The sequence below is a fragment of the Muntiacus reevesi genome, chromosome 11, assembly GCF_963930625.1.
Source record: "Muntiacus reevesi chromosome 11, mMunRee1.1, whole genome shotgun sequence".
NCBI lineage: Eukaryota > Metazoa > Chordata > Mammalia > Artiodactyla > Cervidae > Muntiacus > Muntiacus reevesi.
The window spans coordinates 10,869,549-10,897,372 of record NC_089259.1 but is presented as its reverse complement, the minus strand read 5'-3'; the positions used below and the strand labels follow the sequence as shown (position 1 = coordinate 10,897,372).

Genomic DNA, 27,824 nt, shown 5'->3' with positions numbered 1-27,824 from the left:
CCCTTGCAGGCAGATTGTTAACTACTGGACCACCAGGGAAGTCCTCATATACTTAGTTGTCTGTGAACATTTCTAAACAAGCCTCATTAACTTGGTTTACTTTTAAAAAATTATTATCCTTAGGTTGTTTATGGACAATAGGATCTATTCTGGCTGCCTAAAACTGAGAGCAGTTTATTACAGAGTGTTAGGTAGCTTGCAGAATGTCTGGGAGAGAGAGGGTGCAGTGTTTAGGTTTTAGCCAGTTAGGAATGACAGAGCTGGGAGAACTTCGGCTGTAACCGTTCTAGAAGAGGGGGTTTCCTTGTGCTGGCTGACGCTTCGCTCTCACCAGCAGGCTTTTTGGTTTCCAGTTTTGTGTATGGGAGAGTGCTTGGTGGAACCTGGGTCATGTATTGAACTCTAGCTGCAAAGGCATCTAAGAAGTGATGTTTTTGCCTTTCTAGCCTCTGTACTATAGCAAGGCTACTAGAAAGGATTTGGTTAGGTAAACTCACATAGTCCGTATTACATTTTTTGCACCTACTCTGACCTTATTGTATATTTTATTGTGTGACTTTATTAAGATGTCCTTTTGGTGGGTTGCTTGTGAGATACTGGGTTTGACTTCTAGTTAGCCCCAAGCAGATGAATTTTGTTCTGTGTTCATAGTATAAATCTTTAACTAGAGTGGATCATCTTGCAGTCGATCCCACTGGTTACTGTAAAGAGCTATAAATGATTCAAAATCAGCTCCTTCCATCGATAGAGTAACTGAAAACAATCATGGCAGTCTTGTGATGCCATCGTTATATACATAAAGGAAGCATTTCTTGTACTGGTGACAGGTTAAAAATAGTTCCTTTAAAAGAACCTGAGGGAGAGTTTATAAATAATTTTACAATATATGTAAAACAAGAGGCCTTTTTGTTTGAGATGAAACATAAATGACACAGGAATGTTGGCAGCATGCCTTGCATTTTGTTCACTGAGTATGCTTAGACTGTAAATAATGGCTTCATTTCTACTTTGGGACCTAAAAATTATTAACATTCTGTGTGTATGCAGTATTTATGCAGTATTCTGACTCTAATTGTTATGGACATAATTAATCCCTTATTGCAAAGTTGTTGATTTATATCAGTTAGTTTTGGTGTATTCCTTTATTCCCTTAAATTCCAGATTTTCTTAGTGTTTATACCACTGGCAGGATATTTTCTGGCATGGTAAGTTTTGTTCAGATAAGCAGAACTTATTTGAAGTAGGCCTGGAAAGACTAAAAAATTCCAGCAAATTTCTTTTGAAAAAAAAATCACTAATACTTACTTCCCCCAGTCCAAAATAATTAAATGCCAATGGTTTATGTTTTTAACTCAGGTATAAGAAAATAAAGAATAATATTCACCTAAAGATATAATTAATCTTAACTTTAGCTAAAGCAGTTTCATCTCAATCTTTAATATACATGTTTAAAGATATCTTTAAACAACAATAGAGACTAGCCGCTTTAGGGGTCTCTTCAGGGAGCAGTAACATCAGTAGTTACTAATTCTTGTCAAAGAAGTTGATTGAGAAAACACTTGTGGAGGGTAGCCCGAATGGTGTGCAGTACATTCCTTTATGAGCACTACACTATATACATGAGTTGATTAATCCAGAGTGGCTTTCTATGGAATTTCTTTTACTTTAATTTGTTGCTGTATTTGTTGTAATAATATTCTTGGGGGCAACCTGGCTCCTTTGCTTTTTAGTTGTGTATCCTTGATTGGGTAAAATGAAGGCCATAATTTTACCTATCCTTTAAGATTATAAGGAGGACGTGAGTTAATTTATGTGAATTACTCTTGCCTAGTAAAACCCTCCATAAGTATTAGCTGCTGTAATTATTGTTACTTCTATTTTTAACTCCTTAACACACTATTCTTTATATGATAGACGATGAAACAAAATTTTTCTTAGTCTCGTTATCATGAACTGTAGTTCCGCTTTTTTGGTGTCAACGCTGTAGAATTAAAGCTTGTTAATATATAACTTTTTTTAAATGTCAGTTTTTTTTGTGTTAGAAATTACATTAGATTCACATTTTAGATTCTTCTTATAGTATATGTTTTATGGGTCATCTTTACCTTTCTTGGTTTCATCTTCTCTTGTTTAGTTTTCTTAAAGAATTTGTTTTAAATTTTATAATGTATTATACATATTTTTGGAAGCAGCTTGCTTCTGAAAGTCTTTGGGGTTCATAAATATGGTAGAAAGGTATATTTTTTAATCTAGTTGAGGTCATAGTTTGTATATACTTCAATATCATAATTTTGCTATAATCATTGACACTTTCTGCCAGGAAAATTATATATGCTTTATAATATAAAATTTTACTTTCTTATCAAACATTCATATTTACAGAGGTAGCTGAAATTTCTTTATTCACTAAAAATTTAGTATATTCATTTGTTTTTCTAAATGATACTATACCTTGGAAAACAAATTCTAATCTTATTCTAGTCACTGATCACACAACCAGTTTTTGCAGTTATTTATCAAATTACTTACCTATATTCAGGTTTCCCAAGGGAATCTCAGAAAAATTAATGCATGGAATTCAAAGGTCCTAAAAGCATTTATAATTGCTTTAGGGTTCAAGTCTACATTCTGGTACATTTTGTGCTGTTATGCTTCTTCTCATTGTAATAGGATATTTTTATTTTTAGTAGGGTTTCTCTATTGCAAATCAAAAGAGCAAAATTCATAGTGACACAGAATCTTAAGACATATATAGATGTTTTCCAGGGATCTGAATGAAGGGGTGAGCTGTTTAAGGTTAGACAATAGTGTTCTAAAGGAACTAGTTTTCATGTCCTGTTATTTTTAAATTTTTAAGGAAACACAGAAAGAGGAAATGGTTTGGCCTCTTATGATATCATTAGTGCTATTTTTATTCTCTTAAGTTCAAAGGTTTTAAGAATAAGAAAAATATATGCAAAAATTGGGACATTTGTTGTTCTTGATTTTTGTTAGTGTGCTTTCAAAATCCTCATATGGAATAAGCATATTTTTAAAAATTTTGTTTTTGTACTTGCTTTATGGATATGTGCACAAGCAGAATATGTAAGCTTTATGTTATGTGTGTAAGTAAGAAGAATAAGGAAATGACATATTTTCTAACAATTCCATGTTGCCATATGTTTTAAAATAAATAAAGATATTAAAACATCTTCATGATACTAAGCCCAAAAGCTGTAGACATAAACACTTGAAAAAGCTGTTACTCTGTTTTAAAAATTAACTTAATATTGAGATCATGTTACTGACCCATTTCAGAGTGTTCTGAAAAATTTCTGTTCATTAATCTTGATTAGGTTCACTTCTGTGAAAATTCAGTTTTACTTTACAGTGGAAAAGAATTCACAATTGAAAATAATTTCTTATTATAACTAATATTATGGAAAGTGGGGGAAATTATCTTTTTAAGAAAAAGCTGGAATTCTATCTTTTCTCTCAATCCTCTCTTTCTCTAGGATCTTAATTATGAAAACCAACTACTTTTATTAAAGAGAATACTTTTTTCCCCTTTAGAGGTTTTTTTTTTTTTAATTTCAGTACACAGATACATTAGAAATGAAGAATGGCTCTTTTTCTCATAATAGCATGCAGAGACTCGACAGGATAAAACTGGGCTGAGCTCGTCTTTTAAGAAATGCCAGGTGTTTTCTGCTCTCTACTCCTCTGAAGATTGAAGAAAGGGAGAATTTTTCTGGTCTGCTGTTGTGGTTGGCCTTAGTAACTGAACTTTGTGGATCTGTTACTGCTTGTTGTGTAGCAGCAAGTCATTAATTTCAGTTTACTTCAGTCAGTAAAAGGCTGGCAGCTGCTAGGTTGGAAAAAAGGAGCCCTACTTACTGGTTGTCTTTCTCATAATCTTTATTAGTAACTCTTTACTTGTTTGAATGAGGCAAGTATTGTAGACATTGTATGAATTAACAAAATATGAATCATTCATGACTACAAAGTGAAGTTGTGCTTTTTGTATCTTGCACAAAACAGTGATAAAGATGTGTTGGTGTGAGAGTGAGGAACTTTCTGTCAAAATTAAAAAAAAAAAAAAGTTACCAGTTGCTAGTCTCAGTTCCACTGGAGTCTAAACCTCTAATGCCGCAGACACATCCCTCATCTCCTCTTCCTGGGCCCACACAAGAGACTCAGGAGTGGGGTCAGCATACCCTCTGTTTTCAGTATGAAACTGAGATTTTTCACAGTTAATCCCCAACCATTTCTTTAACCATATGGTATCAGTGGGATATCTTCTTCACATTACCTTCTCTCGGAATACTTATGAGCATGCATGCTCAGTCACTGCAGTCGTGTCTGACTCTCTGTGACCCCATGGACTGTAGCTCTTCATGCTCCTCTCTCCATGGGATTCTCCAGGCAAGAACACTGGAGTGGGTTGCCATGCCCTCCTCCAGGGGCTGTTCACCACCCAGGGATCGAACCTGCTTCTCTTAGCATCTCCTGCTTTGGCAGGCAAGTTCTTTTCCAGTAGCACCACCTGGTAAGCCCCAGATAAGGCCGCTTATTGCCTACAGAAATGCCTAAAGGAAATTGGGCTTCACTGGTGGCTCAGACGGTAAAGAATGTGCCCAGAATGTGGGAGACCTGAGTTCAATCCCTGGGTTGGAAAGATCCCCTGGAGGAGGGCATAGCAGCCCACTTCAGTATTCTTGCCTGGAGAATTCCACGGACAAAGGAGCCTAGCGGGCTACAGTCCATGGGGTTGCAAAAGTCCTAGCGGACACACAGCACAAAGAAAATAAAGCCCATTCTTTCCTTTTTTCCTTCATTTTCCCCCACCTTTTAATTTATATTCTTTTGTTATACGTTTTGTATGTTGTGCTGTACTTAGTTGCTCAGTTGTGTCTGACTGTTTGGAAAGGAAATGGTTCTCTTTTGCTGCTTCTTCCCATATCTAGAATCACACTATTACAGTCATTGGTTTTATAGAACTATATATTTGATCAATTGTATCAAGGCTCCTAATATCATTAATTTTATCTGAGGCTTAGTCACAGATTTGGCCATACAAGAAGCAATAATCTCGTAAAATAGAGTGTAAGAAATATAGCTAGTAACATGAATGCGGTCATTACATTAGTAAGTATTTAAGCCAAGAACTTTTATTAGGTGTGGCCCAGTATCTCCTTGGTCTGTTTTGCACCAATCACTGTCTTTAAGGAAAATTATATCTTGGCTTTGTACCTAAATACACCAGAGACGTCTGTACATATAAGGTGAGTAGTGGGTCATTGGAACCCCTTAGAGGATTTAGAAAGGAATGCTATCTTCTGAGAAGTTACATGGATGGTTCCAGAAGAAGGAAAATTGATCATTATGATTGAATAGGCCTTTCTGCCATTAGGGAAGTCTGGTTAATAAAGTGGTTGCAAAATGCTCACTAGAGGGGAGGGAGGAGACCCAAACAGGGAGAGAAAAAGTTTATGTTTAAATTTTTCTTTTTTTGCCTAAAAAATGTGAATTTTTATTTTATTAGCTTGAATATTATTGTTCCTCAAGTGTTGTTGATTCCATATAAGCTGATTTATACTTTCTAAGTCAGTACTTTTTGATAATGAGGAAATTGATGGTCAAGACATTTCAATCTAGATTTCAATACAGATTTTTTTGCTGTTATGCATAGAAACAAATTCATTCATTTTCTGTCATCTTGAAAGTAGAGTTGGGTATCAAAGAATTTACAAAAGCTTTTAAATTTTTGAATAAGATTAACTGTAAATGTTTAGCTTTGTTTGATATAAGTGACACAGAACTTATCTGAAGCCGATAATAGAAAGGGCTTCCATGGTGGCTCAGATGGTAAAGAATCAGCTAGCAATGCAGGAGACCTGGATTCAATCCCTGAGTTGGGAAGATCCCCTGGAGAAGGGAATGGCTACCCACTTCAGTATTCTTGCCTGGAGAATCCCTTGGACAGAGGAGCCTGGAGGGCTACAGTCCATGCAGTCACAAAGAGTCGGACATGACTGTGCACACACAATAACAGAAAAGAAAATGTTACCTTCAATGTTAACACATGTAAGAAGAAAATGTTCATATTATCAACCCAAATTATTTTATAGAAGGTAGGTATTTTATGCCACTACTATTAATAGTTTGCTTAGACCAGACACACTGTTTTAACACTAGCACATTGTGTTTGCTTACAAGCGCTGTGCTATTGTTTGTCAGTTCCTGTTCCTCATCTGATGACTCTTCTCCTCAATTTCCTCCATTTCCAAGTCTCTTTAAATGTGAGTCGCTGAGGTGATTCCTAGCATGGCTTTTCAGGAAAACTCAACTGCCAAAAAATGCACATCATTAATAAAACATCTCCTCCCAGTGAGTTTGTATGGCCTCTGATTCTTAAAAAGGAAGTCATACCTTTTGGCCCTTTCACAAGTAAAGCTGATTGAGTAAAATTCCATTGAAGTTCTGTAGAAGTTAAATGCCATCATCTGTGTAAGTACCAAGTGAACATTTCAAAAGAAGAGGAGAATTCTAAATAAAAAATAGGAAAAAAAGAAAAAAAGCCCTCACTATATTATGTGGATGAGTAATAGGAAAAAAATTCAAATAACCAAGAAAAGATTCTGAATATCTTTCTCTTTTTTGAATTGGAGAAGATGACTTCCCAGTTGTTGTATAGAATATTATGTTTAGAGAGAGGTAACTCTAAGGTTAAATAAGCTATCGTCCATGTCTTAAAAATTAATTCTGTATTTTCTTTGGTGGGTATTGGGACCGGTTTCAGGATATGACAGCGCGTGATCTGCTGCAGCAGAGGTACACGCTTCCAAATGGAGACACTGCCTGGCGGTCCTCACCCCTTGTAAACGCTGCCCTGGAAGGAAAGCTGGTTCTCCTGGATGGCATTCACAGAGTCAACGCGGGGACACTGGCCGTGTTACAGAGGTCGGTCATGAGTCACAGAAGCACACCACGGAAACAGTGGGCCTGGAGCTTCCTCAGCCTTCTGATCCAAACTGGATTACATAATTCTCCAGGAACTTAGACAACTCTATATCCAAGTATAACAGCAGATGTGTTTATTGTTGGTAACACAGTAGAGTAGAACTTCGAGTGATGAACATTTTGGGAAAAGCCAGTGCCATAGCAAAATTCTCTGTATAGGAGCTGAAAAAGGCAAATTTTTCAGTAGTAGTTTTGAGACTTTATATATATGTTGATTGATCTATGCAATAAGTCACACAGTTGAAGTTTCTATAGTATGTCAGAGTCAAAGCTTCACTGTTTACAAACTCCTTTTTCAGCCCTAGATCTACATTATTGGTTGACACATTCTTGGAATTTGTTTTTGAGAGAGAAAATATAGTTCCTTATGTAAAATGTATAATGGCTCTTTGATTATATTTTATATAGGGTAAAGTTCACTTTGTGTTTACAGACTTGAACATTTGTGTCAGCTGTGTTTCTTATTTCAGCTTAGGTGGGGCAAATATCCACCTGTTCATAGTTAACTTCTCTTTAATGTTAAGACTTCGTGTGTAACTTTCATGGAAAATAGTCCCATCTTTTGTCACTTTGGGAGATTAATGATACTATTTTAGTTTGTTTGTTTGTTACATCTTGATTCTATCACTTGTTTTTAACTTTTAACTCTAAATTTTAATTTGTTGGGAATCAAATAAGTGGAATAATCTAGTTCCCCAACTAAGTAGTCAAAGTTTTTTTTTTTGTCCTTGATGAGATGCAGGTACTGAGTATAATTAAAGATTCTAAAAACACTGTTAATCCTGATTCAGCTTGAGAACGTTTAAAAGTCATAACCACAACCTCCCAGTGATTTATCATAAACATTCCATATATTTACAGTTTTTCCCTCTTCTAAACAGACAAATGCAAACACAAATGAAATAGTGCCTGCTGCCTCCTTTTATTAGCTCTTTCTTGCCCATGTGGCCAAGCAGTGGTAACAGCAGCAGCAGCAGCTACCATTGAGTTCTTAATCTGTGCAAGGCCTCGTGCTAAGCCAGGGTTTCTCAGAGTCTCAACTATGGAATCTACTTATGGGAGTGAGGCTTAGAAATGACTGATGCCTGGGCTCCACCTCCTCAAATTCTGATATAATTGATCCAGAGTGAGACCTGAACACTGGCGCTTTTAACCTCCTCCCAGTAGATTCTAATGTGCAGCTAAGATTGAGAACAACTATGTTCAGCATCTGCCTTACATTAGTTATTTAATTTTAACAGCAATACTGTGAGGTTGGTGTTACTGCCCTAATTTTATACAAGGTAAAATTTTAGACAGGTGGGTCTGTTCTCTCCCCCCCAGTCACTTAGCGAGTAGGCGCAGGGCCGGGACTCGCGCCCTCGCGGGAGCGGGAGTCTGTGGGGCAGTCCTGTCCCCCCAGTGACTCAGCGGGTAGGCGCAGGGCCGGGACTCGCGCCCACGCCGGAGCGGGAGTCTGTGGGGCAGTCCTGTCCCCCCAGTGACTCAGCGGGTAGGCGCAGGGTGGGACTCGCGCCCACGCCGAAGCGGGAGTCTGTGGGGCAGTTGCACAGTGGAGATCAGGAAACCTTAGTGGCTGGTGTAGGATCTAGAACAGCACTCTTTAACCTCTGCAGCATCTGGAAGACACTATTTGTACTGTGAATGGCTAGGTTCCATCATGGTTGGTATCTGAAATAGCACTAGCTATTTCCTTGTAAAGCTTTTAGATATTCTAAATCCTGTCATTGCAAAGATAGAACTATTTTGATAATACTGTGCCTTAAAGTGTTACCTTAGACTCAAGGGAGTATGTGTCAGTTGCTTCATTCATTAATATTTACCTCCTGGTTATCCTGAATCACTCATTCAGCTGTTGCTTTTCATTTCCCTCCTCTGTCCCTTTTCCACCTCCTTCTCCCCCTCATCCTCCCTGTTCACATCTAGTAACTGTGACAACTGCCCTCCAATACAGAAACCAACTGTTTTTGCTGAGTATAGCGGCACTAGCCAACTTAAAATATCAAAAAGTGCATTTAACAAAATAGTTAGACTCAATTGTCAGTAATAATAGAAATGACTAAAATATTAACTGACTGTACTTCTAATAGCTTCAACATTTAAACTGATTCATTTCCTGGCCTTTTCCTGTCCATTAGGCTGATCCATGATCGGGAGCTAAGCCTCTATGATGGCTCTAGGCTGCTGAGAGAAGACAGGTATATGCGCTTGAAGGAGGAGCTGCAAATGTCTGATGAGCAGCTACAGCAGAGGTAATTGGGGCTACACTACTCTTATTCTTATTATCAAGTGCATGTGTTTAAAAATTATTCTTCTAAACCTAGACTCAAGTCAAGATCACTTTGAACGGCTTAATAATTTGGTGTCCTAGACAAGATCTTATTTGCACACTTTTTAAGACTTGAGTTTGCTCTCCAAGATATACTCTGTAGGGCTTCCCTGGTGGCTCAGGCAGTAAAGAATCTGCCTGCAATGCAGGAGACCCAGGTTTGATCCCTGCGTCGGGAAGATCCCCTGGAGAAGGAAATGGCAACCCACTCCGGTGTTATTGCCTGGAGTATCTCATGTGCAGAGGAGCCTGGTAGGGTCGTCACAAAGAGTTGGACATGACTTAGCAACTAACACATGTACTCTGTACTTTCAGCCTACTTTTATGTAAGTGTTTAAACATTTTATGAGAGCATTAGCTTTAAGAAGATAATCCCTCTTCTGTTGTCCAAGCAGTTCAATTTTGGTCCTAAATTTTGTTGTCGTTTCGGAAAAAAACAAAAAGCCCCTCACCGTTAAGTGTGCCTACCCTCCAAGAAAGTGATCAGTTATTTCTGAGGTTCGGCACCTGTTGCAGGAGTGCCCTTTGTGTCTTATTTAAACATTTCTTCCAGAACTGTGGCAACCAAATTCAGTGTATTGGATTCTGGATTAGGAAATCAAACGAAAATAGCTATGAAAGATATTTTGGGATGATTGAGAAAGTTTGCACGTTATTGAATTAATGTCACTTTTCTTAGGTCTCATAATGGTATTGTGTTTATGAAGGTGTTAACCTAAAACAAATAAGACCTCCAGTTGTTTCTCCAACAAAAATGGGTTTATGTAAGGGGTCTCTAACCATGGGGAGCTACATGCAGGTCCTTATGCAACAAGAAGAGGAAGGACTCATCTAAAAGGGAAAAAGAAAGTCTGAAGAGCTATAATGAACAGAGTCCATTGGTGGAATTGAGGGTCGGAAATGCAGTGTCTTTTCATCCTATTCCTAGCAGCCTAAAAGTCTCTCACTGGCTGAGCTCTTGCCAGGCACGAAAAGGAAGGTCGTCTTCCTGCCGACCCTGCTATTGTCTGTCACAGCGCATGAGAGCTCCCCCTTCTGGCTTCCTGACTTCCTAATTGAGCTTTCTGTTTATTGATTTTTTTTACAAAGAATATTTCTATTCCTAGGAGCCATATTCTGAAATATTTAAGGGATAACGTAAAAAGATGCCTTCAACTTACTTCTAAACGTTTCAGGGTAAAAAAAAGATATGATGAATGGACTCAAATGTACCACATAGAAACAATGAGCAAGGGAGAGCAAGAACACAAAGTGGTAAAATCTTAACAATTGTTGAAATGTAGGTGAAGGATATTTGGGTGTTCACATTCTATTCTTTCAAATCTCCTATGGGTTTGAAATTTTTTTTAATTTATTTTTTAATTGGAGGAAAATTGCTTTACAATATTGTGTTGGTTTCTACTGTACAACAGTGTGAATCAGCCATGAAGAAGAAGTGAAGTGAAGTCGCTCAGTCATGTCCGACTCTTTGCAACCCCATGGACTGTAGCCTACCATGCTCCTCCTTCCATGGGATTTTCCAGGCAAGAGTACTGGAGTGGGTTGCTATTGCCTGCTCCAGAGGATCTTCCCAACCCAAGGACTGAACCCGGGTCTCCCACATTGTAGGCAGAAACTTTACCATCTGAGCCATCGGGGAAGTCTGAATCAGCCATAATGATACACGTATCCCCTCCCTTTTGAGCCTCCCTCCCACTCAACCCCATCCCACCCATCTAGATCATCACAGAGCACCAGACTGGGCTCCCTGTATTATATAGCAACTTCTCACCAGCTATTTTACACATGATAGTGTGTATATATTGATGCTACTTTCTCCTTTTGTCCCATTCTCTCCTTGCCCCACTGTGTCCACCAATTCACCTGTACATCTGCATCTCCATTCCTTCCCTACAAATAGGTTTATCAATACCATTTTTTTAGATTTCATGTATGTGCATTAATACATGATGTTTGTTTCTGTCTTTCTGACTTCAATCTATGTAATAGGCTCTAGGTTCATCCACCTCACTAGAACTGACTCAAATTTGTTCTTTTTTATGGCTGAGTAATATTCCACTGTATATATGTACCACATCTTCTTTACCATTCATCTGTAGATGGACATCTAAGGTTGTTTCCATTCTTAGCTATTGTAAATAGTGCTACAGTCAACAATGGGGTACATGTGTCTTTTAGAATTGTGGCTGTCTCAGGGTATGTGCCCAGTAGTGGGGTGCTCGGTCATATGGTAGATTTACTCCTAGTTTTTTAAGGAATCTTCATACAATTCTCCATAGTGGCTGTATCAGTGTACATTCTCAACAATGGTGTAGAGGGTTTCCTTTTGTCCACATCCTTACCAGCATTTATTGTTTGTAGATGAGATTGGCTGTCCCCACTGATCATGAGGGGCAGCCTGCTCCCCACTATACCCAGGATTCATGCCTAGCTCCCTAAAATCTTCAAATTAAGAAGTTTCAAAGAAACTATTTCTTTCAGCTGCACACTATGCTTTCCTTTAGAAGATATCTGGCAATTATAAGTAATTTTCTGCCTCATTGCATTTCCATGGATATCGTCACATAATTAGAGATTATTATTAGTACTTTGGGGAATTTCCAGTCACTTAATTGAATCTTACTTGATTGAAGCCACTCCTTCCCCTAAAGGACTTGCTGCCATATTTAAAACAGTGAAATCCAGCAAATGGTAATTATGTGTGTTTCTTACTGTGTTTATGTTTTATCCTTGGAATTTTTTCATAGAGAGAAAATATTTAATCTTATTATCTCTGTAAAAATTCGCTTGATTACACAGCTATTGCCCATCATCAGATCCTTCTAGCCCAGTAAGTGGTTTGGCTGAGTGTTTAGGGAGGCAAATTATAAAGAGCCCTCTCACATCATACCTTGAGCTTATGACATTCAACTACTGTACCTTATTTGCATGTGACTCACCTGTCAGGGAACGGTTGCATTTTCAGGGAGATGAATCAGAGCAGCTGGGCAACAGCTCCCAGCAGGACTGCCCATTGTGTTTCCCTCAGGACTTGAGGAGCATTGTCTTCTCGCCAAATGTCCAGGAAATGGCAGCCCTTTTCGATGAAAGGAACCCAGGTTCTCCCTTATGGTCACAAGCAGTTTTACAAATGAAAACATTCTCAGGAACGAAGTGGCCCCAGGCTTCACATTCAGGATTTGACTCAGACTGGTTGGTAGTGCTTTTTCCCCAAAGCGTCCTGTCTTCATCACTCTTGATGTTCATCATTCCCATGAATGAAACCAGGCTCAGTTCTGTCTCCAGAAGTCACTCTGAGACTGGTGGAGACAGATCATAGCACTGCTTATTTCCTTCATTTATTTAAAAAATTTTTGTTTTTTAAAAAAATTATTGTTAAATATGCATAAAACTTGAGCCAGACAGTTTTTCAAAGCTTTTATGGAAAAATACCAGTCCTCTGTTATGTGTCCTGGGACACTTTCCTGTTGCCTATTCCTCAGAGACTACCACTTTCAACTCAGCTGTTTCTTTTGATATTTACTTCCATATCACTAAATAATATGCTTTTATTGACATTTCTTGATTTATTTTTCAGTGTTGGGTACTGCCCATTGATTTCCTACTATGGAAAGTTACAGTTTAGATTTCTTCCACCATCCTTTTTACCACTGCACATGCATACTTCCTATCTCCCATCCTTCCTAAATATTAGGTCATAATTTTCTTTAGAACTTCATTTAGTGTTTGCATTATTATGATGGCACAGGACTGTACACTGCTGAATCATTCAGTAGACTACAGTTATTTTTCTCTTTTTATGTATGTTCTATTTTTCCTAAAGTTAGTAATTGCCTACATGTGAAGAGCAGCAGATATATAAATAAAAAATTAAAATGCAGCTTTAAAATATTACAATAAAGATCTCTACATAATGCTGTGGGAACACAGATAAAGAAGTTACCTTCTTTTCTTTTTTTCTTGTTCAGTTCAGTTCAGTTGCTCAGTCATGTCTAACTCTTTGCAACACCATGGATTGCAGCACGCCAGGCTTCCCTGTCCATCACCAACTCCCGGAGCTTGCTCAAACTCATGTCCATTGAGTCAGTGATGCCATCCAACCATCTCATCCTCTGTCGTCCCCTTTTCCTCCTGCCTTCAATCTTCCACAGCATCAGGGTCTTTTCAAATGAGTGAGTTCTTTGCATTAAGTGGCCAAAGTATTGGAGTTTCAGCTTCAGCATCAGTCCTTCCAATGATCACTCAGGACTGATTTCCTTTAGGATGGACTGGTTGGATCTCTTGTTACCTCATAGAAACTTATTAGTGAAGGCGAGTTTCTTTAAAAAGTTGGCAAATATAAATTTATACTTTGTTTGCACCAAAAAAATAAGTTTTCCAATTTGGCTTGACTTTTTATTTTTAAGATAACTAGTAAGTATCCAGTTATTATACAAATATTTTTGTGTGTGAGCGAGTGTGTGATTTGTAATATTATTTTCAGGTGTACACATGGTGATTCAGTATTTCTATAGATTCTACAATGTATCTTTGTAGCTTATGTTATACATAGTAGTTTGTACTTCTTGATCTTCTATTTCTGTCTTGCTCCTCTCCACTTCTCTCTCAGCTGGTAACTACTAGTTTGTTCCCTGTGTCTGTTGTATTCCTTTGTTCCTTTGTTTTGTGTGTTTGTTTTAGATTGCACAAGTGAAAACATACAGCATTTGTCTTTGTCTAACTTATTGCACTTAGCGTAATACTGTCTAGATTCATTCACATTGCTGCAAATGGCAGTATTCCATTCTTTTTACACAGAGTAATATTCTAGTGTATACGTGCCACATCTTCTGTATCCGTTTATCTGTTGATGAGCACTTAGGTGTTTCCATATTGCGTCTGCTGTAACGTTGCTGTGAACACGGAGGTGCATATATCTCTTCAGATTAGTGTTTTCATTTTCTTGGATTACATACTTTGGAGTAGAATTGCTGGATCGTATGGTAGCTCCATTTTAGTTTGCTGTTTTTTTTTTGAGGATCCTCTATATGGTTTTCCATAGAGGCAACACCAATGTACATCCCACCAACAGTGTGCTAGGGCTCCCTCTTCTCCACATCCTCACCAGCATTTGCCGTCTGTGGTCTTTCTGGTGGTAGCCAGTCAGACAGATGTGAGAGGGTACGTCACTGTAGTTCCAATTTCCATTTCTCTAACGATTAACTGTGTTGAGCATCCTTTTCAGGTGCCTTTTGGCCATCTGTAAAACTTGTTTGGAAAAATACTTAATCACATCTTCTGCCATTTTTCAGTCAGGTTGTTTGGTTTTGTTTTGTTCTGGTATTAAGCTGTATGAACTGTTGTTTGTGTATCTTGGATATTAATCCCTAATCAGACATATCTTTTAGAGGTACCTTCTCCCATTCCATAGGTTGCCTTTTTATTTTGTTAATGTTTTCTTTGGGTTGTCATAAATGGCCTTTATTATGTTGAGATGTGTCTCCTCTATACCAATTTTGATGAGAGTTTTTTTTATCATGCATGGATGTTGAATTTTGTCAAATGCTTTTTCTGCATCTATTAAGATAATCATGTGATTTCTAACCTTATTTTTCTTGATATATATATTGAGAAATATATATATATCACATATATATATGTGATATATGTGATATATGTGATATATCACATTGATTGATTTGTGGATATTTAATCATCGTTGCATCCCTGAAATAAGTCCTGCTTGATAATGGTATATAATCCTGCTTATATATTGTTGAATTTGGTTTGTCATTATTTTGTCAAAAAAATTTGCATCTATATTCACATTCATCTGTATTGAATTTGGTTTGTTATTGTTTTTTTCAATAATTTTTGCATCTATTTTAACATCTAATATTCTTTTTTGTACTGTCTTAGTTTGGTTTTGGTATAAGGGTAATGATGGCCTTGTAGAACAAATTTGTGTTCCCTTATCTTTAATTTTTTGGAGTAGTTAGAGAAGGATAGTTATTAGCCCTTCTTTATATGTTTGATAGAATTTCCCTGTGAAGCTATCCGATCCTGGACTTGCATGGGACTTTTTTGAATACTAATTCAATTTCACTGCTAGTGATCAGTCTGTTCAAATTGTCTATTTCTTCCTGATTCAGTCTGGGAAGATAGTATATGTCTAAAAATTTATCCATTTATTCTAATTATCTAATTTGTTGGCATGTAACTGTTTATAGTATTCTCTTATGTTATTTTTTAACCTCTGTGATATTGGTTGTAATATCTTCTCTTTCATTACTTATTTTGTTTATTCGGGGCTTCTTCTCGCCCCCCCCCCCCCCCCAGATGAGTCTGATTAAAGGCTTATCCGTTTTGTTCATCATTAAGGGGAAAAAAAGACAGCTCTCGGTTTCATTGATCTTTACAATTATTTTTTGGTATCTACTTTTTCTCTCTCTGATTTTTTTTTCCCCTTTCCTTCTACTGATTTAGGGCTTTTGTTCTTTTTCTAATTCTGTTAGATGGTAACTTAGATTTGAGAATTTTCCTGTTTCTTGGGGTAGGCTTGTATTTCTGTGAACTTCCTTCTTAGAACTGCTTTTGCTGCCTCATATGGATGTTGGAAAGCTGTGTTTTTATTTTCAGTTTGTCTTGAGATATTGTCTGGTTTCGTCTTCAGTTTCTTCATTGATCCATGGGGTTTTTTAGCAGCATGTTGGTTAGTATCCCCATGTTTGTGTTTCCCCATTCCTTTCTTTAGTTAGTTAGTTTATAGCTGTAGTGGGTCTTTGTTGTTGCGCGTGGACTTTCTCTGGTTGCAGTGAGCAGGGCCTGCCCTCTAGTTGGCAGTGCAGAGACTTCTCGTTGAGGTGGCTTCTCTTGTGGAGCACGACTTCAGTAGTTGTGCGCATGGGCTTAGTTGTACCATGGCAGATGCAGTCTTCCCAGACCGGGGTTGGAATCTATGTCCCCTGCATTGGCAGGCAGATTCTTAACCACTCCCACTTCCCTGCACCACCAGGGAAGTCCCTGTTTCTCTTCATGTAATTGATTCTCATTTCATACCGTTGTGGTTGGAAAAAACACTTGATATAATTTCTATCCTCTTAAATTTGTAGAGGCATTTTGCCTGTTGTCTATATCTCCTCTGAGCACACTCAGACATATTAGGTATCCTATAAATTTCATCTTCTGTCCATTTCATCCTTCTCCCATGGCGTGTTCTGACTAGCCCTGATTTGGACTTGTTGCTCTCCATATGCGCAGTGTACATGTCATCCCTCTCCACTCCCACTGTCCTGTTTCCACTGGTGTCTCTTCTGTATATATCATCAGTTAGGTGTTGAACCTCCTGGGCTGACCTTCTCTTTCTTTCTCTTACATTCTATCAATTTATCAGGACTTAATTAACTTTTCAGAGGCGAGTTGTCTCAAAATGGATTCTCCTCTCTGTCTGAAGAATTTCTGCCAGTTGAAAGCCTGGTTCCTTTCCTTATCAGTGTTGCTCCTTTTTTAAACAAGAGAAACACACTGTTTTCTTAGAATAAATATGGTGTCCTTTAGGATTATAGTAGATTAGATTCTTCCTTTCAACCACTTGACTATATCTGTCCAGGCTGTTTTCCTTTGGTGGAGAGTGGGCAGCTCCATGGAAAGGAAATAGTATGGCATGAAAAGTGAAAAATTCGTGTCCTGTGAGAAAATTAGTTTCATGAGTTGTTCTTGTAAGTAATATGATCATTGTCTAGCATGAGTTGACCCTGTATCCTGTCCATATCTAATATGTCACTCTTGGCATGAGCATCTGAACTATAAATTAGAAACTCATCACTCGAGTCTTCTATCCTTTCATTCCATACCTAAGCATAGAACTGAGGTGCAGCAAAGTGATTATTATTACTCTTCATCTTTAAATAAACTCATCTATTAATACTTTGTTTCCTTGTGGGGAATTTGAGATAGAGAAAATGATCAAAGGTAGAAGGAAAGGAAGTCAGATTTAGGCTCCTTTGCTTCTAGACCCAATTTGGTAAATTTAGATACCTTTTGGTTTTCAGATAGGAACAATTTTCATGTTTGTGTTCAGCAGGAATCCTGCAGTTACAAGTAATAGCAACAAAAGAACAACCTTAAATTGTCACAGAAAGGAATTTGGTGGTATCTTATGTGTTCAAACAAAGGGAGAGGATGCACTTGGGTCTCAGGAAAAAAGGAACGGAGGACTGTAGTGTTGTCTGGACCCTCTAGTGCCCTGTGCTTCATCTCTTTGTTTCAAATGTCACAGTATCTGATACATAGGAAAGCATTTAGTAAATGTTCTGGAATCACAAATCTTAACCCAGAGCAAATTCTAGAAAACTCAAGGTAAAGTGATTCTATTCATCCAGTTTTCGATAACTTTCTGAGCTAGCAGTGTTTCCTTTTATGAACCTACTAATTAAGACTACTTTGCTCTTAATGACAAGTCTCATAAGGCCCCAAGTCTCATAGGGTCACATAATTATCAGCTATTAGCAGTGAGCTATCAAGCCTTTCAACTTCATAGTATGAAACCCAGTTTCTATACAATTATATTCGACTCCTTTGCTGACCTTCTTTGTGTTCTGATTTCACCGTATACCTCGATCGTTTCTGTAGTGCTCTGCAGGCATTCTTTGCAGTTAATGACATAGCTAAAGTTCCTCTAGAAATAACTTAAGAAACGTTAGAGACTTTGCGTCTAGTGCAAGACACCTGGAATACTGTGGACATCGTGGTTAGAAATAACATGCTGGCCATGCTCACCAGACACCATGCCAGCATTTCCCACAGGAAGTAAGGACCAAAATAGAACTATTTCCTTTGATGAGAAAAATTTCTTTGGGGAAAGGAGGAGTACAAATACTACAGGCCTCTAAATGTGTCCCTTCCTGCTGTTGGTCAGAGCCTAGATGAGGGTGGGTAAGACCTCTGTGAATTACCAACAGTTTATTTTACCAGAAGTAGGCTTCTGGTTATCTCAGGAAAGCAATAAAGATTAGAGGCCTAGTCTCAGTGGTAATTATATATGTTCTAATGTTTCTGTATTTTTATTGAATGATTTTTATTGATTATTATTAAACATTGAAGACAGTTTATAATCTTCTAGTTTCTGTTAATCAGTTGTGGACTGTGCGTGGACATTGGACACAATCCTCAATCTGTTAGATTTTACTCTTACTCACGTTTGAAGGTAGTTAAGATCAGAGCATTCTTTCCTACTTCCCCTAGAAACCTCAGGATCTCTTTGCTAGAAAATTAGTCTGTGTACATTTTTAACAAAATTCAAGTTAGATCGAGGATTTTATGCCCAGGTCTCTGTGTTTGGTTCTCAAAACAAAGTGCTGTAAGCAAATTCTGATTTTGAAAAATAATCCTAAACATTTTTATGGTCAAGGAAAAGTTCTAAACTCTGTGCTTGAGATAAATCCACGAAGCTATGGACACCTTATCTTGGACAAAGGAGGCAAGGATATACAATGGAAAAAAGACAACCTCTTTAACAAGTGGTGCTGGGAAAACTGGTCAACCACTTGTAAAAGAATGAAGCTTGAACGCTTTCTAACACCATACACAAAAATAAACTCAAAATGGATTAAAGATCTAAATGTAAGATCAGAAACTATAAAACTCCTAGAGGAGAACATAGGCAAAACACTCTCCGACATAAATCTCAGCAAGATTCTCTATGACCCACCTCCCAGAATATTGGAAATAAAAGCAAAACTAAACAAATGGGACCTAATGAAACTTAAAAGCTTCTGCACTACAAAGGAAACTATAAGTAAGGTGAAAAGACAACCTTCAGATTGGGAGAAAATAATAGCAAATGAAGAAACAGATAAAGGATTAATCTCAAAAATATACAAGCAACTCCTGAAGCTCAATTCCAGAACAATAAATGACCCAATCAAAAAATGGGCCAAAGAACTAAACAGACATTTCTCCAAAGAAGACATACAGATGGCTAACAAACACATGAAAAATGCTCAACATCACTCATTATCAGAGAAATGCAAATCAAAACCACAATAAGATACCATTACACACCAGTCAGGATGGCTGCTATCCAGAAGTCTACAAACAATAAATGCTGGAGAGGGTGTGGAGAAAAGGGAACCCTCTTACACTGTTGGTGGGAATGCAGATTGGTGCAGCCACTATGGAAAACAGTGTGGAGATTTCTTAAAAAACTGGAAATAGAACTGCCATATGACCCAGCAATACCATTTCTGGGTATACACACCGAGGAAACCAGATCTGAAAGAGACATGTGCACCCCAATATTCATTGCAGCACTGTTTATAATAGCCAGGACATGGAAGCAACCTAGATGCCCATCAGCAGATGAATGGATAGGGAAGCTGTGGTACATATACACCATGGAATATTACTCAGCTGTTAAAAAGAATTCATTTGAATCAGTTCTAATGAGATGAATGAAACTGGAGCCCATTATACAGAGTGAAGTAAGCCAGAAAGATAAAGAACATTACAGCATACTAACACATATATATGGAATTTAGAAAGATGGTAATGATAACCCTATATGCATAAAAGAAAAAGAGACACAGTAGTACAGAACAGACTTTTGAACTCTGTGGGAGAAGGTGAGGGTGGGATGTTTTGAAAGAACAGCATGTATATTATCTATGGTGAAACAGATCACCAGCCCAGGTTGGACACATGAGACAAGTGCTCGAGCCTGGTGCACTGGGAGGACCCAGAGGAGTCGGGTGGAGAGGGAGGTGGGAGGGGGGATGGGGATGGGGAATACGTGTAACTCTATGGCTGATTCGTGTCAATGTATGACAAAACCCACTGAAATATTGTGAAGTAATTAGCCTCCAACTAATTAAAAAAAAATTAAAAAAAAAAAGGCAAAAGGCAAAAAAAAAAACCCACAAAAAAACTCTGTGGTTATGAAGGGTCTGTGGTGGTGGTGGTTTAATCATGAAGTTGTGTCCAACTCTTTGCACCCCATGGACTATAACCTGCCAGGCTTCTCTGTCCATGGGGTTTCCCAGGCAAGAATACTGGAGTGGGTTACCATTTCTTTCTCCAGGGGATCTTCCTGACCCAGGGATCCAATGCATTGCAGGCAGCCTTCTGCATTGTAGGTGAATTCTTTACCACTGAACCACCAGGGAAGCCATATTACTTATTATTGTATGTATTGCTTTTGTCTTTTTATACACAAATGTATCACATGTTTGATACTAGAATGCACCTTCTCTCAAAAATTCATTCAAGACCAGATTTAGACTAGCTGCTCTGCTCTTGATGAAAACCATTATTCTCACTTCTTACCACTTATCTTTGTTTTGTCTTTGCCAACAAAGGTCTTCAAAAAGTTTCTTGCTGTGATGGTTATTAACAACAGCAATACATTTATCTATTTAACTATTTACTTATCTGTCACACTAGACATTGTGTGGTATAAAGAGGAAGTAGGAATTTGCTTTGCTACATTGCCAAGCAGGAGAAATATGGACTGTGTACAGATCTGTATAACCTCCAGGTTCTGAGTTGGAACATTAGTATTATAGTGTGAAAGACCAGTTACAAAATCCTTTTTCAGTTCATGATTAATATCTTTATAAAAGCCTTCTATGTTATTGTTTCAAGTTCTTTAACATACAGATTTGACAAAAATGTAGCATATAATTTCCTTCAGAAGATAGAAATTTAATGAAGTTTTGGTTTTATTAATAGCTTTGTAATTCAGATATACAAATCTGTATATTTACAGTGTACAGTTTGATAATTTTTTGTATTTTATACACCTATGAAACTGTCACCGCAATCAAGATAATAAATACCTCCATGATCTCCAAACTGCTGTCAGACCGCTTTTTAATCCTTCTCACCACCCTCTCTCACCCCAGCAATCTGCTCCCTGTTAGTCTATATAATGTGAATTTTCTCAGTTCAGTTCAGTTGCTCAGTTGTGTCCGACTCTTTGCGACCCCATGAACTGCAGCACGCCAGTCAAAGTCATGTCCGTTGGGTTGGTGATGCCATCCAACCATCTCATCCTCTGTCGTCCCCTTCTCCTCTTGACTTCAATCTTTCCCAGCATCAGGATCTTTTCAAATGAGTCAGCTCTTTGCATCAGGTGGCCAAAGTATTGGAGTTTCAGCTTCAGCCTCAGTCCTTCCAATGAATATTCAGGACTGATTTCCTTTAGGATGGACTGGTTGGATCTCCTTGCAGTCCAAGGGATTCTCAAGAGTCTTCTCCAACACCACAGTTCAAAAGCATCAATTCTTTGATGCTCACCTTTCTTTATAGAAAATTTTCTATATGCATTTTCTAGAGCTTTATATAAATGTATTTGCACAGTATGTATTCTTTGGGTCTGGCCTCTCAGCATAATTATTTTGAGATACTCCATGTTGTTGTGTATTAATAATTCATTTCCTTTTTATTGCTGAGAAGCATTGGTAAGTACTTTACTTTCTAAAAACGTGTACTTATGCCCCGAAATAAACATATTGGCCCCAATATTTTAAGCCTTTGTAAAAGATCTTTCTGCTTTAAAATTTTTTAATCTTTATGAAATGATATCTATTTATCTGAAGTTAATCCTTATCTTTAGTTTCAGTTATTATTTGTTGTTAAATTCTGGTAAAATTGAAGTTAATCTTGATTTAAAATTTTCATAGTGCATGTTTCCTAATTCTCAATTACTTATTACTTCTTCAAACTTTCTGTTACCCACCAGTATGTCAGATCACAGAGCTTCCCACGTAGCACTAGTGGTGAAGAACCCACTTGCAATGCAGGAGACGTAAGAGACATGGGTTTGATCCCTGGGTTTGAAGATTCCTTAGAGAAGGGCATGGAAATCCACTCCCATCTTCTTACCTGGAGAATTCCATGGACAGAGGAGCCTGGTGGGCTGCAGTCCACAGGATCACACAGAGCCAGATGTTACTGAAGAGACTTAACACACACGCATGCATGTCATATCACATCTGGAAGCACACGGCCCATCCTCAGGCGTACTCTGCTCTCTAACTTTCAGACTCAGAGAACACAGCATCATCAGGAAATACATTTCCATATGACCTGTTTATATGTAAGGAAGCCTTCGTGGACGACTTAGCAAGCAAACCGGTCCTTCTCATCCTGTTATTTAGCGGTTGGCTGTTTTTATAGTCAGCTTATATTAAAACCAGCCTGGCTTGCCTTCATGTTAGTTGTTCTTCTAGGCCTGAATCTGTAGCGTACCTGTGGCACTTGCTTCTTCGCCTGTTGGTTTGAGGATGGCAATCAAAATTCCCCTTGCTTGTTGGATGTTGGTTTTGTTTTTTCCCTAATTTAGTATCCCTCACCATCTTGAGTGGAAAACTACATCTGCAGCTTTAATTTTGAGCAAAGCACAAATAAGCAGGCTCTATCTCTCCCACCTTCTTTTGTCCCAGCTAGGAGAGAAGAGGATCAAAGATGAATCCGACATCTGTTGCTGGGCCCTGAAGCAGACTTTCTGGATTATGGCAAACCACTTAACAGAAGTGGAAAGTGGAATAATCTTCTCTTTTCAGATCATAGAGTTTTCTGTCCAGGTTTTGTTGTGTGGCTGTAGTTTCTAGCAATCCTGAGTGATGGTGCCATCCTTAGGACTCTCAAGTCATTGTGTTGTTATCCTTTTCTCTTTTCCTAGTACAACTCCTTTGGACAGATCATCCCCATGCTATGCTTGAATATCTATAAATAAGTCTCCCCCCACCCCCCACCTAGTGAAATGAAATGGTATTTAGTAGCTTTTATGAACTCATCTAGACATTTCATATGGTCATTCCTAAAAACTGCTTTTCCCTGGCTTACAAGTGATGCTGTGGCCCTCTAAAATTCTAAATCATACTGTCAGGGACTCAGTGAACCTTCCTATTGTATTGGGAGGACTTTTTCTGATCTGAAATCTTCAGAGTATTTATCTGATTCTCTCTACACATATCTTATCTCCTGATATTCTCATTGCCCAGCCACGTAACTGTTGAGTTCTGTCATAATAGTTGATGACAATGAAGAAATGCCGTTTAGGTCCCTTTATTTTTGTTTTTCTGAAGATCTTGGTAAGTGCTTGAGTTTCATTTCTCTTTTCTCAGCAAGGATGATACAACCTGCAAAAGGTCTATTTGCACTACAGTTTTGAAAATTGATAAGAACTGATATTACTCATGATTAGATCATGATAAAGGGTTTCTTGCTCCTTCTTCTAAAACTACTCAAGTTCATTTCATAAACCATAGGAAATCTTATCATATATTTACATCTTCAGATTCCCTAACAGCGATTTATCAAAGAGATCACTGTAAAAATCATATTGTTTCCTATTAAATGACAAAAGAGTGAATTACATAGAAGTTCACTTTTCTCCACCTTTTATTTATTTTTTTCTTTTCTTTTTTTTTTTTTCTTTTCTCCACCTTTTAAAGACCTAAGTATTCTTATTGCCAATCCAAATTTGAATTTTAATCTGATCCCCTATGCTACTTAAATTTTCTGCATTGTGAAAAGTCTCTTCATCCTGAGTTATGCTTCTTGGTCTTTCTATGACTGACATAGAAGTTCCTTGCAAGACAGAAGATTTTGAACAAAGACAGGGGACCTATGTAATGAATATGAACTGTTTGGTGTTACGTTTCAAGGGACTATCGGGCTTCCGTTGTGGCTCAGCTGGTAAAGAATCCGCCTGCAATGTGGGAGACCTGGGTTCGATCCCTGGGTTGGGAAGATCCCCTGGAGAAGGGAAAGGCTACCCACTCCAGTATTCTGGCCTGGAGAATTCCATGGACTGTATCGTCCATGGGGTTGTGAAGAGTCGAACACGACTGAGTGGCTTTCACTTTCTTCTTCAAGGGACTGTGGAGTAGATTTATTGTAGGTATAACAACATATCCAAAACATGGATTCATGATCCCCAAAACAGTGATTCATGCCGGGGATGGAGTTTCATCAGTTGACACGGTACATCATATATTAACCTTTGGTAATTCTTCTTTTGTTTTAATCTTAGGTTTTTAGAATGTCCTGACCTTTGTTTTTTCAAAGCTTGTTCTTTGGGTAATAGCTTTATCTGTACCATAGTCTTATTATTGTCTAGGCTTTAGCTACTGTGACCTAATTTCTAACACAAAAGGTTATGCTTAAAAAGCTTTTTATTCCCTTTTAGGTCGATTTTTCCTGTTCACCCCTCCTTCAGAATCATCGCCTTGGCAGAACCCCCTGTTATTGGAAGTACAACACAGCAGTGGCTGGGGCCAGAATTCTTAACCATGTTCTTTTTCCATTACATGAAACCACTTGTCAAAAGTGAAGAAATCCAAGTGATTAAGGAAATGGTAAGAGTGAGGCTAGCACAAGCCTGTTGCCTTCAGTTACTCTCTTTTTAAGGCATTTTTGACACCTGCTTGAGCAGAGTTGGATATTTTTGGCTTTTTCTCACTGTTTATTTCCAAATTTCCTTATAAAATGGTTCTCAGACGTCAACACTTTTCAGGATCATCTGGAGGGCTTGTTAAATTACAGATCACGGAGCCAGTGATTCTGAGATGGAAATGAGAATTTACATGTCTGAAGTACTCAGGCGATGCTGTTGCTGTTGGTCAGGGGGCCACACTCTAAGAACCAGGCATTTGGGCTCTCTCTCCATTTTTCTCCTATGGAGACAGTTTGGGGATTCTTTTTCCTTTTAGATTCAGCCAAAGGTGACTATTTAAAGCTCCTACTCAAAGGGGTGGTGGTGGTGGTGGTTTAGTCGCTAAGTCATGTCCAACTTTTAACGAACCCATTGACTGAAGCCCACAAGGCTCCTCTGTCCGTGGGATTTCACAGGCAAGAATATTAGAGTAGATTGCCATTTCCTCCTCCAACTACAAGAGGAGGCTAAATGTATTTTAGTTCCATAGGTTTTGTAGGAAATCCCAGGTATTTCCGGTCACCTTGGGATTGTAATATAGCCTATACTTAACTGGTTAGCTGTCTAGTGCCTTGTAGTGCTTGTAATCTATTACTGCGGTGTCTGTCTTAACCAAGCATTATATTTAGCACTTTTGGAATTCTGGGACTTCACTGCTCAGTATAGTAGCACTAGCCATGTTAAATCAAATTTAAAAATTTGGTTGCTCAGTCTTATTTCAAGTGGCCATGGCATGCCGATAGCATAAAGAACATTTCCATCATTGTAGAATATTCTGCTAGATAGTACTGTTCTAGATCACTAATAACTACACTCATCCCCTTTGCAATGCTAGAATGAATTATTTAATTTTAGGTCTTACAGCATGGTTGTGGATAAGGGTGTAGACTTTAAAATCAAAAAACTTGCCTTTAAATGTCAGATCCACTACTTATTAGCTTCTGGATCTTGGGTAAATTACTCAACCATATTTTCTTCATCTGATGATAGGGATGGTACTATTTATTACATCACAGGATTGATTTAAAGGATGAATGAGTATATATGGTATAGAGCTTTGAGTTTTAAAAATTCAAAGTACTTAAATGCACAGAGAAACCATGAACAGTTTGTTTCTGAAATTGTCATGTTATACCAATCATTATTCTAACATCTCCTTCTGCTCTTTTTAAGTTAAAATTTTAATTTTGTTATTGTTTAAGTAAAATTTTCTTCTTATCAACTCAAATACATATTAAATTAAACTCTGTACTTAAAAGCAGTGAATATATGTTTTCGGGCAACTCTTCTTTATATTTCATTGATAAGTAGATCATGCCCCTCAGGTATGTGGGGATTATTTTTGTATTTATTTTACTGAAATACAGTTGATTTACAATGTTGTGTTAGTTTCTGCTATATAGCAAAGTGATTCAGAAATGCATATATGTGTGTATATGCATATATACACACACGCACACACACATATGTATATGTGTACATTCTTTTTCATGTTCTTTTCCATTATGGTTTATAACAGGTTTTTAAGTCCTTGAAAAAATGGACAATTTGAGCATCTTCCCTTTATACAAGGATATATTAAGTCTCTTAGTAGACATAGGTGTGAGGTTGCTGCTAAATGAAGGAGTTTGGTTTCGTAAGAAAAATGCCTGAATTAGAGTTGAAGCTAACAAAAATGGATGTGATATATGAGAAGTTTCTTATGGGTGCACTATGTGCCAGTTTTAATTGGTTAGAGGTTCCTTTCAGTTTTATCCTTGTGATAGAATTGTAAATGAAGAATGGCCTGGTTTTACCTGATTCTTTTTTTTTTTTTTAATTGATGTATAGTTGACTTACAATGTTGTATTAATTACTGTTGTACGGCAAAGTGACTCAGTTTTACATATATATACATTCTTTTTCATACTCTTTTTTATTCTGGTTTATCACAGGCTGTTGAATATAGTTCTCTGGGCTATACAGTAGGGCCTTATTGTTTACCCATTCTATATATACCAGTTTGCATCTGCTAATCCTAAACTCCCCATTCATCCCTTCCCCCCCTCTTCCCCATCCCTCCTCCCTTTCCCTCCTCCCCCCTCCAGTCTATTCTCTATGTCTGTGATTCTATTTCTATTTTCATAGATAGGTTCGTTTGTGTCATATTTTAGATTCCCCATATAAGTGATATCACATGGTATTTGTCTTTCTCTTTCTGACTTCACTTCACTTAGTGTGGTAATCTCTGGTTGCATCCATGTTGCTGAAAATGGCATTATTTTATTCTTTTTTATGGCTGAGTAGCATTCCATTATATATATGTACCACATCTTCTTGATCTGATTCTTAAAGAGAAAACAGAGGCAAAAGTGTTTCCTGAGAAGATGAATAAGCAACTTTATCCACAGGTTAAGCATGATACCTATAATCAGAGACTTTATAAAAACATAATTTTAATATTGTTTGATAAGTAGCCATAATTTCTGGTTGCTTGATCATATATCCCAATTTATTCTTTCTTTCTTTAATCCTCTCATAAAATAGGTCCCAAATATGCCTACGGAAGCTTTGGACAAATTGTTGTCATTTACGCACAAACTCAGAGAGACACAGGATCCAACAGTAAGTCTGGGTTTTCTCCATAGAATTTTCTGTTGTTGACAGGCTGCTTTCTGCTTTGTATTCTTAGAGTTCAGTGCTTTAAAATCTATTTTTTAAGCTGATATTTTTATCCCTTCTGCTATGCTTTCTCCTATGTGTATGTGTTACTGTTTCAATGATTCTTCACATTTCTTCCAGCTTCTCCTGGCTGGTGTCACAGAAAACAAGTTTTAGCTCTAGAGGAGTACCTGGGTGTTCCTGGAGTTTGGCTCTGCTCCTCTGTCTCCTCTGCTGAGCAATCTCGTGTATTCTTACGGCTTCAAGTATCACCTCTGTGTGGATGCCAGCAACTTTCTAGCTTCTAATTTCTCTTTCCTTGTTGATTCTCTTTTTCTGATTCTGTTTATGTTTGGGATGGTAGAGGGGAGAAAACTTTTCCCTTCTTCCCCTTTAAGTTCTTTGGCTGGCCTAAGAATTAAATTGACATGAGAC

The 27,824-nt window shown here is 37.8% G+C and overlaps 1 protein-coding gene across 1 annotated transcript in view; it reads left to right on the top strand.

Moving 5' to 3' along the window:
* VWA8 (von Willebrand factor A domain containing 8) overlaps nt 1-27,824 on the top strand; it is a 371,377-nt gene that overhangs the window by 90,648 nt on the left and 252,905 nt on the right. Inside the window, exons 13-16 of the mRNA XM_065901945.1 lie at nt 6,782-6,942; nt 9,141-9,254; nt 24,504-24,672; nt 27,276-27,353. Coding sequence (XP_065758017.1) covers nt 6,782-6,942; nt 9,141-9,254; nt 24,504-24,672; nt 27,276-27,353 — 522 coding nt within the window. The remainder of the gene's footprint in view (nt 1-6,781; nt 6,943-9,140; nt 9,255-24,503; nt 24,673-27,275; nt 27,354-27,824) is intronic.